This window comes from Gobio gobio (assembly GCF_949357685.1).
Source record: "Gobio gobio genome assembly, chromosome: 22".
NCBI classification, from domain to species: domain Eukaryota; kingdom Metazoa; phylum Chordata; class Actinopteri; order Cypriniformes; family Gobionidae; genus Gobio; species Gobio gobio.
In genome coordinates, this window is record NC_137118.1 from 34,715,870 (window position 1) to 34,728,198 (window position 12,329).

A 12,329-nucleotide genomic window follows, 5' to 3' on the forward strand; every position below is an offset into this window, starting at 1 on the left:
TCATGTTCCCACTGCGGGAACGTGACCATCGCGATGTTGCGGTCGAGACTCAGTGATCTCCGTGAGGAGAGAGAGTCCCCTCTGCCACACCCCAATCTACCGTCTCCGAGAGAGGTGGTACTTTGGCTGGTGGCCAGGGTGACCTGAGTGCGGTGCCGTGGTATTAAGAACCCCGACGATCATTCCTCGGGCCACGCCCCCTCTCGCACATTGCTTAAACCCGCGAGTGTTGGACTGAAACAGCGGCCCGTCTCTGACGCCTCGTTCGTTTCGTTCACGCTCCAGATAGCAGTGAGATGTCGATCGCCGCATCCCAAGGTGGGCTGGAGTCCTTTGGGGATGACGATTAGGAGTTGTGCTCCGCCTCCGGGTGTGTCAGCGCTGCCTGATCCGACCTAAAGTTGACAGCCATGTTATCTCGGGCAGCCGCGAGTCTCGCGCTGGTGTGGAACTCCGCCCAGTCGCGAGTGCTCGTGGTTGCGCGATTGGTTTTTGGGAACGGCACCCGACAGCTGTTGGGCCCCGCCCCCAATACCTCTCGCTCCCGAGGTGCATGAGGAGATCACGCGGTCCCGGAAGTCCCCGTGCTTCCCGCGATCGTTTGGTGGCCTCCTCCACCTTCTCTGCCCTTGATGGGGCCGCGGCCTAGGGTACACTGGGGCCCCCTCACCCCCACTGTTGAACTCTCTGTTGCGCACTACGGTGTCCACAGAGGGCTTGACGTGGCGTGGTGTGGCTGTCCTAAGCACCCTCCCAAAGCCTGTGGGCTCGTCTACTTCGGTGGCGTGGTCCTGCAGAGCTACGGGCAGGCCGCCGCCCCTTTGCACATGCACAAGGGTGGAGCCGACCCAGGGCTCTTCATTGAGCTGCGTGCCGCAACTGATCCCGCCCCCGGGCGGTGAAGGTGGCCACACGCTCCCTGGGTCGGGAGATGTCCACAGCTGTGGTCCGGGAGAACACCTGGCCTTACCTGGTGATGTGGAGGACGTTGAGCGGGCCCGCCTCCTCAACTCACCCATATCCCAGGCTGGCCTCTTCGGCGGCGCGGCTGAGAACTGCGCCCAACGGTTCTCGGCCGCCCCAGAGCAGACTGAGGCTGTAACACGTACTGCCCCGGCGGCCAGCTGCTGCACCAGCCGCCGGCTCAGTCGCCTCAGTCCGCTCGCCGCCGAGGGCGCCCTCCCTCCTCCCGCCCGGCCCCAGCAGCAGCCTTCACCCGGGCCGCGCCGTGGAGGTGGTTGAGGATGACGCCCAGTCCGCTCCCCAGCCTGGTTAAACGCCAGGCTGGAGGTGGACAACTCAGAGATGGGTTCCAGTTCTTCCCAGGGGATGGTAGCAGGAGCTCTCCTTCCCCCGGTGGAGGGCCGGGGGGAAAATCCTTCCGCTGCTGGCCCCCGGGCTAGCAGCGCTTGGGAAGAACTCATGTCCCTGTCTCTGAGGACCCAGAGACCGGTGATGACAGTGCGCGCCACCCACGGGTCCCGCCACTCGCATCCCTCTCTGTCGCCAGCCTCCTGGCAGAGCAGACCCCAGTGGAACGCGCGTCCTTCCCTGGTCTCCTCTGTCAGGACGCAGCCGTTAACCGCACCCCCACACCGGGACGCCCAACAGCCTCCCTTGTCCGGGTCGGTAACGCTGCATCGCTGCCCCACACCGGGTACACCTGTAGTCCGATTGACCCCGCTGGTGCAGTTCCTGGGAGCCTGGCTTCAGATTCCAGGGCTGTCCCGCTGGGTCGCGAAGACAGTCAGGTGCGGCTACGCGATTCAGTTCGCGCAGGTTCCTCCCTGCTTCCGGGGAGTCCGTTCCACTATGATCGGGGCCAATGCCCCCGTCATGCGAGCGGAGGTTGCCACCCTACTGGCGAAGGGTGCGATCGAACCTGTCCCTCCAGCCGAGATGAATTCCGGGTTTTACAGCCCGTACTTCATTGTACCCCAAAAGACCGGTGGGCTTTGACCGATCCTGGACCTGCGCGTCTTGAACCGTTACCTTCACCGGTTTCCGTTCAAGATGTTGATAGCGAAACGCCTTTTTGAATGCGTTCGTCCAGACGATTGGTTGGTAGCGATCGGGCCTTGAGTTCGGGCCGGCTAACTCTCACGTGATCCTGAGACCCCGGCCCGGATATGTGCCCAAGGTTCCCACCACTCCGTTCCGAGATCAGGTGGTGAACCTGCAAGCGCTGCCTTTGGAGGAGGCAGACCCAGCCTTGGCATTGCTCTGTCCAGTACACGCTCTCCGCGCCTATGTAGACAGTACGCGATGTTTCAGGACCTCAGACCAGCTCTTTGTCTGTTATGGTGGAGAGCGGAAGGGAAGTGCTCTCTCAAAGCAGAGGTTGTCTCACTGGATAGTGGACACCATTGTTTTGGCTTACCAGCAGCAAGGTCGACCATGTCCCCTTGGTGTGAGGGCACACTCCACCCGGAGTGTGGCCTCCTCTTGGGCTCTAGCGCATGGCGCCTCGCTAACAGACATCTGCAGAGCTGCAGGCTGGGCGACACCCAACACATTCGCCAGATTCTACAATCTCCGAGTGGAGCCAGTGTCCGACTATGTACTCGCCCCTACGGGTGGCCGGTAATGGGCCAGGCTCAGGTGTCTTCGCTTGCTCGCCATTCCACTCCAAGGACTGGATACGTGCGATATTTTCCCTCAGGTGAGCTCCCCGAGAGCCCTGAGCTCCTCCAGCACTGCTCACGCCGACATCAGTTCAGTCTGCCCTTTCGAGCCCAGACCCTCATGTCCGGCCAGGTGCTCCGTGTGCATGGTTCCCCTCCGGCGACCCCCACACGAGTATTTCCACCGTAAGCCTCCTCAGCGAGCAGGTGTCTTTCCCTTGGCAAGTCCCTGCCACCCCTAGGGTTAAAAATCCACCTTCGGCTGGTACCCTAGAGATCTTCCATATGCAGCCCTTAGCGGGTCATATGTGTGTTCTTAAGTCCTCCCTACGGGTAGGCATCTTGGCATTCCCTCACTGGGATATGCTTCCCAGTGTACCTTGGTAATCCTGTGATAAGTGGGAGTCCTTCGTCCGTACTAGTCTTACGACAGGGTACTCACACTTACGCAGGGCACTGGATGACAGCTGAGTGGCGTTGTTGTATTGGAACCCCCATTCGTTAGTCACTAACGTACGTCGTAGTGACTGAACGAAAGGGAACGTCTCGGTTACGTATGTAACCCTCGTTCCCTGAGGAGGGAACGGAGACGTACGTTTCCTTTGCCACGTCAGCTGTGCTGCCTGGAACGCGGAGTTCCGTCTTGGCTCCTGCAGCAGTAACATAATGCGATGTTGCCAGCGTACTTCCTTATATACCCACGAGGTGGGGCGGAGTTACGCATGCAAATTCCGCATGCCCATGGCATTGGCACTGCCATTGGGCGCTGTTGAATACTCGAAGATGATTGGCTTCTAAGCGAAACCCCCATTCGTTAGTCACTAACGTACGTCTCCGTTCCCTCCTCAGGGAACGAGGGTTACATACGTAACCGAGACGTTTTCGGAAAGAATCGGTTCAGCGTATCTGTCTTTTATAAATAGGATAAAACTAAAGACTCTTCGGCGATATAGAGGATGCAACACTACTCTATGTACTCAAGATTAACATGAGACTGTTATGTACCCTTTAAAATGGATGTGGAAAAATTTCCCCATAAGGGTATATAATAATACGAGAAATTTTTGATCTTGTGAGGAAATCATACTCGATGTCTTTTTTAGTTGTTTTTGTTTTGAAATGTAAAAATGCTGAAAGTTTTCTGTGAGGTTGTGTTTGCGGATAGAATAAACCGTTTAAATACAAGATGTCCCCATAAAACATGGAAACCCAACATATGTTTGGGTTTTTTAAATTTATTAAAAAGGAAAGGGGAAATCCTTTTCGGAGTGAGCAGCTTTTATAGAGGTGTGAAAATTCCTCTGGAAGTGCTGCAAACATGCATTAACATACCAGTGCAAAGCCAAGGTTAGTGGACAGAGCTGTGCTCACTCATTACGCTAACAGTCCCTCAGGAAATAAATATCTATAACGCTTTCTACAGACCTCTAATAAGACGCAGCTAACAACTGCTCATTACAGAGGCTCAGGCCAGAGATTTACAAATCTCAGGAAAGTGCGGTTAGGCAGGTTCCCCTTACCTTGAAAACGGTTATTTCTTTGAGGGCGTCACAGGACGAGCAGTAAAGGCTTTTGATTTATTCTTGGCGGCTGATAATTGCTAGTGTCTTGTCATCTGTCAGAAGGGAGAGATTTGGACGGTCCGAGGTGCAGATTTCATGCTCTCTCTGGGAGGCCATAAATCTCTCAGGGGCTCCTCGTAAATCAGAGGCTGCTGAGTGGAGTGCTGATCTCTTCCTGGGCCTGATTATTCAATGGAAATATTTATTATCAATTTCCATGGTGCTAACTCGTTGTTAATGCGTCGTTTAAAACTGGCTTTGGCATTGACACCTCAAACCTGAACAGAATCAATACATTTCATGTTAAAAAAATAAATCTCTGAGCCTGAGGGCCATTATAGTTAAAACATATAATTAGCTAAAAATCCAGCTAATTGTATGTTTTAACAAAAAAAAATTGCTATTTTCTCTTGCTCAAAAAATACAGATTCATATTTGTATTTCTTGTTGTATTTTTGTTATATTTATACAATGTGTGTATACACGTTTTTTATTTTTATTTATAGTGTTTTTATAGTGGGGGGGGGGGGGGGTTTAGCTTCCATCTTTATATTAGTTTAATTTTTAGCAATGTCATTATGTGCTTTTGTCATTGTATTATAATTTTTTTTAAATTGCTATTTAGGTTCATTTTTATTTCAGTTTTACTTTTCATTTATTTACAGTATTTTTAGTGCTTCAACTTAAACGTATTCCAGTTCAACTAATTTTTTATTTTTATTTTATTTCAGCAAAAAAATTGTCATTTCAATTGACACATTTTTTTTTTCAATAGTTTTAGTTAATGATAGTAACCCTGGTAAAATGTAAACGTATTATAATCATATTGACATTTAATATATAGCATTTGATTACTTCTAGAGCAAAAATTTCTACATTTCCTTGCCGTTAATAATGACAATTTATGCTCAAGAATGATCTTCTTTTCCCATGGTCCACAAGATAAATAGTCCCAAAGTAACTGCACTCTCACTATCCAACTGTTAGCTGTGTAATTGTTTTCGGGAATGGCGTCAATCAGCCTAGACAGCCTCCATAAAAGAGGAGCAGAGGAAGAGGCCTGACCTCTCATTCTGCCCTACATTAACTCTGAGCACAGGACAGGCTGAAGGCCCCAAATAATACATTTATCATTTGCAAGACCAAAAAATCATGACAAAATATTGCAAATATTTTTGAGACATTGTTCAGGAAAGACTGGGGGGATGACAGCCATCCTTGGTATGACTGATGAGCTGTCAGTAGTGCTTTAGCACTGAACTATTGACTTATATAGTAGCCTCTGATAACGAAAGGCTGTGAAAGGACAAAGATCTGTAGAGATACAGAACAGATTCCTCATTGCACAACCAGAAGCATGACCATCATGCAATCTGTCAAAAACAAACCAAACAAAAGTATGCGTTCTGTCGGCGCTAACCACAGTGTGTAATGCTGTGCTGCTCAAGCCATGTTATAATTGTCAAATACCTGCTCTCTTTCTGCAGGCTTTGAAGTCCGAGTGTCTTTCTGTTCTTATCCTCGGGTGCTGTTTGGGCTTGATTTATGGTTTGTTACAAAGACACTCAAATTATATGGCCCACGAGGCCCAGCACCAACACAGCGCCGAGATCGCACACCGGAGATGATAATTGTATCTGTGGACAAATGCAAATAATGGATCGCAAGTCCTTCACACATGAGAGGAAATCCACAAAATACTAGTTATTTGATAAATGTACAATTTGTCATGAGCACTAACAGACAAATTTAGATTGAACTACCCGTGTGATTAATCACAACACACCAGAAAACTGAGACACTGCCCTTGAAGACTAGCACAAGTTCAGCCATTATCACTAATACAAAGTGCTAAAATCATTCTATGATTTTTTACCCCTTATTAAAAGTATTTACCCATTTTAAAATGAAGTGTCACAAAATAAAACTCTGTAAATTCAAAATAAATGTGTGGTGTGCAATATGCATTACATATATGTAAAACATACATACTTGCACATATACAGTATATAATTTGTGTATACACTATATTGCCAAAAGTTTTGGGACGCCTGCCTTTATATGCACATTAACTTTAATGACATCCCATTCGTAATCCGTAGGGTTTAATATGGAGTTGGCCCACCCTTTGCAGCTATAACAGCTTCAACTCTTCTGGGAAGACTTTGGCAACCACCAAACCCAGACTCGTCCATCAGATTGCCAGACAGAGAAGCGTGATTCGTCACTCCAGAGAACACGTCTCCGATGGGTCCAGTGGCGGCGTGCTTTCCACCATTGCATTAGTTGCATTGCACTTGGTGATTTAAGGCTTGGATGCAGCTACTCGACCATGGAAACCCATTCCATGAAGCTTTCTATGCACTGTTCTTGAGCTAATCTGAAGGCCACACGAAGTTTGGAGGTCTGTAGCTATTGACTCTGCAGAAAGTTGGCGACTTCTGCGCACTGTGCGCCTCAGCATGTGCTGGCCCCACTCTGTTTTACATGGCCTACCACTTTGTGGCTGAGTTGCTGTTGTTGTTGCTTCAACTTTGTTATGATACCACTAACAGATGATCGTGGAATATTTAGTAGTGAGGAAATATCAAGAATGGACTTATTGAACAAGTGGCAACCTATCATGATACAACGCTTGAATTATTATTATTCCTTTATTTAACCAGGGGAAATCATATTGAGACTATAGTCTCTTTTTCAATTGATCCCTGGCCAAGAAAGGCAGCACTTAAAAATGTATCAGCACCCCATAAACCATACAACACCTAACAAGGACAAAAGTTAAATACAACAATCAACAAAATATGACACAATAGCATAATAACCAGAACAGGCAGAAAACAAAACAGAACAGCAGCCTATTTACAATCACACTTATAGTTGAAGGTTTCTGTGACATATAATTTAAAATCATTAAGTGGGATAATAGTGCCTAGCTTCAACTGTTTCTGCAAAGCATTCCAGGTTGAAGGGGTATTGTAACAGAAGGCAATTTTACCAAATTCAGATTTTACAGCAGGTATAGTAAAAAGTAGTGTTGTTTTTGGCGGCCTGTTTTCATTTTAGTTTTAGTCTAGTCTTTGTGTCAAGCTGTCATTTTAGTTTTTATTAGTTTTAGTCATAGTCATACTCTTTTTAGTCTAGTCAAGTTTTAGTCGACTAAAAGTCTGAGCATTTTAGTCTTATTTTAGTCAGAATTATCTATGACTATTTTCGTCTAGTTTTAGTCGACGAAAACTGATGACATTTTAGTCAAGTTTTAGTCAATGCAAATTGTATTTTAGTCTCTTTTTAGTAATGCAATTCTATTTAACCCAGTCAATGTAGTATAAGTACGTATTATAGACAAAACCAAAATCTTCTTTTAGCCAAACCCATTTCAAACAATGTTATCTTATTATATTATTGTTACCTTACAGACTCAAGAATACATCCATTCCAGACACGGAAGACGCTCTGATTTGAAGTTACAACATATTTATTTTACCAACTAAACATGTTAAAAGTACACACACATACATTTAAATTAAATAAATAAAAACATTGAGATGTCTCTTAAGGTTTGTGGTGTTTTTTCCTGTGATTTTTGTGGCCACATTTTTCCCTATCTATTTCCACAACACCCGTTTTATTTTCCACTTCAATGTAATAAAAGTTTTTCCAAATGTCTTAATAAGAATAAATGCATTTTTAATTTAATAATAGGAAAATAATTTCCAAATTATTATTTAATTATTTAAATATGTTTAAAATTAGACCCACATTATAGTTAAAATGTTTTTCTGTCTTGTATTTTATCTCAAAATAAAGGATGTAATTTTATTCCACATGGAAATGAGTGGAAATAAGTGAATATAGCCTCTTATTTGCTTATGAGGTATTCATAATGCTGTGGTTATTTCAACATATATAATTGCTGCCGTTATAACGGCACATTTCAAATGTTTACGTGCTTTTCTTTCTTTCTTTTTTTGAGCGGTGATGAAATATCTTGCTCTTGTAAATACTTACCAATATTTCAGTAATACAAGTCTAGATCTTTAAAATGCATCCAGATAACAGCGAAGCACAGCCGCACGGTGCTCTGCAGTGGCCAAAAAGGATATAAACCGTGAATTCTGAAGTGATTGAAAACTCAGAGATGTGGATTCAGACGGCACCCCACGACCTTGGTGTTTGTCAAACAGTAATTCAGTTAGGTAATTCGGCCGGAGATTTTTACACGGGTGGTGGGAGAAAAACACTGATATTCTGCATTAAGACGACAATAAAATCACTGACTAGCCCCTGTAAATGATGAAGACACCTTACGACCGCAGGACAAACAATTACCGTCCGAATAGGGCTTACGAACCCCGACTGGCCGGCCATAGGACCCGTTCACTCACCGGAGACGCCGCGCGAGTGGGGTTTGAAGAGAGTGATGTCACCTGCGTCTGCGCAGTGAGACCTGATGCAGCCCCTGAATGAGACGCACAGAAATACTGCAAAATAAAAACACGACTTTTCGTCTCGTCTCATTTTCGTCAACGAAAATGAAGAGACATTTTAGCATAGTTTTTATTTTGTGAACCACATTTAGTCTCGTTTTTATTCGTCATCGTCACATGACCAGCATTTACGTTGCGTCTCGTCTCGTTTTCGTCACGTTATAAAGGTTCGTTGACGAAGATATTTAGTCATACTTTTCGTTGACGAAAACAACACTAGTAAAAAGAATGCTTTTTTTTTTTTTTTTTTTACCTAAGATTGTATCTGTTGTTTTCTACCAAAGAGAAAACTGATAAATAAGAAGGCAACAATCCTATAACTGCCTTATAGATAAAAAATAAGCCAGTGATGCTGTCTACGAATTGAGAGTGGAGGCCAACCTGATAAACTGTACAAACTACAATGATGTGTAGAATACTCGGCTTTAGTAACAAAGCGTAAAGCAGAATGGTAAATAGAATCCAGTGAGCATAAAACAGACTTTGCTGCATGCATGTACAGACTATCTCCAAAGTCTATAACAGACAAAAAGGTAGCAGCAAACAAGTTCCTTTCTTACTTTTAAATTAAAACAAGCCTTATTTCTATAATAAAAACCCAGTTTAACTCTCAGCTTTTTCACCAGGTTATCTACATGGGGTTTAAATGTAAGCTTTTCATCTAATAAAAACCCCAAGTAATTGTAACATGACACTCTTTCAATTTCCTGGTCATATGATAATTTGAGGCAAATCCTGTACATTTCTTGAATGCCTCATGAGGAGATCTAGCAGTACTGTATATGATAGTATCATCCACATAGAGGTGCAGCTGCATTTACATTTATACAAATATCATTTATGTAGATTGTAAACCACAAAGGCCCTAATATGGAACCTTGAGGGACTCCAACTACTAGTTCTGTTTCCCCTGACATAATGCCTTCACAAGTAACATGTTGATATCTACTAGACAGATCATTTTTAAACCATTCAATAACATTATCAGACATCCCAATTTTAGACAGACATTTTAACAAAATGGTGTGATCAACCATATCAAAAGCTTTTAACTGAGCTCCTAAAGTGTGTAGAAGCAGTCTGCATGTCTATGTGCTTGATTTTATAAACCTGTGACCATGGAAGTGGTTAAATTTAATGATTTGGAGGGGTGTCCCAATACGTTTGGCAATATAGTGTATATATGCTTTACATAGTCAATTAACAAATAAAGACAATTTATAAAACAACATTTAAGAACATGTGGTTTATACAGTATATGCCCCCATCATTAAATGGGCTTTCAGCAACTTCTTAAAAATCGGCAGGGATGTGGCAGACCTGATGGATAAAGGCAACTCATTCCAAAGTCTCGGCCCTATTACCGCAAAGGCTTGGTCACCTTTATGTATCGGGGTTGTCCTGAGCACTACAAGGAGGTTTTGGTTTTCTGAACGAAGTGTTCTTTTAGGGTTATATGGGAGCAGTAGATTTGCGAGATATGATACATACATATTCATTTATATAAAACAAACATTAAAATTAAACAAATTATGTTTATATGTATAAATGTATGATTTGGGACCAGCTGGTTAAAAGTAAGTCTAGCATCATTTGTTATTAGATGTCAGTTGGTCACATTGTTTGGTTATATTTGTGCTACCACTTTCTCTATCTGGGCCTTGCCAAAGTTCAAGGTCAACTTACCCTCATTCAAAGGCACCAAAAGCTCCTTCCCCATCTCTGATGAAGGTAATGTTGTCCCTTTTTTCTATAGTCTATGAGATGTGTACAAGTCTAAAACATACTCAGTGTCTGTGTTTTTATTTGTCTGTGTCTGAGTCTGAGTTTTACTCACTTATTCATGGCCTGTATGTAGTTGTGCGGATCTTGCAGCAGGAGGTGTGTCTGGAGAGGGAGTAGCTGAATTTGCCTTGGGGAGCTCATAAACAACAGCATTTCTTATAGGTGACTGTACCATGTGACTCCTAAACGAGGTGCTTTAAAGAGAGGCCCAACCTGTTGAGAGGCATCACAGGTAATCACAGGTCGTCAGAGGAGTGTGTGAACGCGCCATCCAGACTCTTACACAGGAGATCGATGACACTGGAAACAGCCTGCAGGTTCTCCATGGCGAGCAGAGGAAGCTTCACCAGCTCCGAGTTCTCCGAGGAGGAACTGGATGGGAGTCTTCAAGGGTCCGAGGATCTGGACAGCAGCGATGGCAGCAGCCTGACAGGATGTTACCCCAACAGCACCCTAAGCGAGCCAGAGAGACAGAGCAAGAAACGCAGCAGACCGGTGCGCTCCAAAGCACGCAGAGTTGCGGCCAACGTGAGAGAGAGGAAACGCATCATGGATTATAACCAGGCCTTCAACGCACTCCGAGTGGCTTTGCATCATGACCTGAGCGGAAAACGGCTGTCGAAGATTGCCACGCTCCAGAGAGCCATCAATCGAATCTCTGCTTTGTCCGTCTTCCTCAGCAACAACCCACCTGCAAGTATGGGGAAACCCTGCAGCCACCATGAGTGTCACGGTCAGCCTGGTGGCTTGTGGCCGGAAACGGAGCCGCCGCCTCCTGTCCGCCTCGAATCCCAGAACTTCCTATCCTGGCATCAGCCACTCACCCACCATATACAAAACCCCTTGCACAGACTGTCCTCCGATCAACATGTTTTTACGGGCCCTGCTTGTCCGCCATCCCCTCACTACCCGTGTTTCTCACCTGATGCCCAGCTTTTCCCACCTAACAGTGTGGCAAGCCCACCTAGGTATGGACGGATAGTTGATGTCGGGACGTATCAGCCAGGAGTTTGGGGCTCTTGTGGCCCAAATCATATAGACAATTACGGGGAAACACTCCAGACACTGCCTCTGCCCTGGCACATGGGCTACCTACAGGACTCTGGACCTCAGCATTGCCACAACACACTGTGATACACACTCTTGCACCAGAACAAGAACTCTTAAGACTGTCGAGTGAAAACTGGGAACATCACTGTCAACACCTGTAAACAGGTGAATTTCTGTGGTTAGGTCACTGTTTGGAAACACTGTACATATTTGTACATACTTTAAATGAAATTTATATATAATGAAAAATGAATTTTGTTTGGAACAGTATTGCATTAGTAAACAAACAGGACAAAGAAAAGTTTGTACAAAAATCTGTGAATTAAAAAAGCATTTCACTTTTGTAATAAAATATGCAAAATAGTAACACACTGACTCTTTCATATCAAGGTTAAGCATTTTGAAAAATGTTCTGTCTTTACATGCGTAGCAGTTATGTGTTTTGTGTTTCTGGAAAAATGGAGCTTTGATCTTGCACAAACTGCTCATACTTTTCATAACAGGATGTAAAGACATTCTGATGTAGCAAAAGTCAGCAGAAATCCCATTCATGTTTGTGTTTCTGAACGAGTATATGTGCACATTAGCACGCTAGCATTTTCAGTAACTATTAAGCAAAAAATGTAAACTTAATTCAGAATGATTTGCACCACATTATGATCTCAAATGGCTTTGACTTGATTTTACATTCAGATTTTACATCTATTAATTTAACATATTATCCAAAGCATCTTAAAAAATGAGAAATACAACAAATCAATTAATCATAAAAAGCATTTAACATGAGAAGCGTTGAAATACAAAGTTTTTTTTTTAAA

At 44.5% G+C, this 12,329-nt stretch overlaps 1 protein-coding gene across 1 annotated transcript; it reads left to right on the forward strand.

The window, feature by feature from the left end:
* Nucleotides 1-10,755: 10,755 nt before the first annotated feature.
* On the forward strand, nucleotides 10,756-11,595 carry bhlha9 (basic helix-loop-helix family, member a9; the record flags this gene model as incomplete). The annotated part of the gene is made up of 1 exon (XM_079804016.1): nucleotides 10,756-11,595. The coding sequence occupies one exon, from the start codon at nucleotides 10,756-10,758 to the stop codon at nucleotides 11,593-11,595; it is 840 nt and encodes a 279-aa protein (XP_079660142.1).
* Nucleotides 11,596-12,329: the final 734 nt, after the last annotated feature.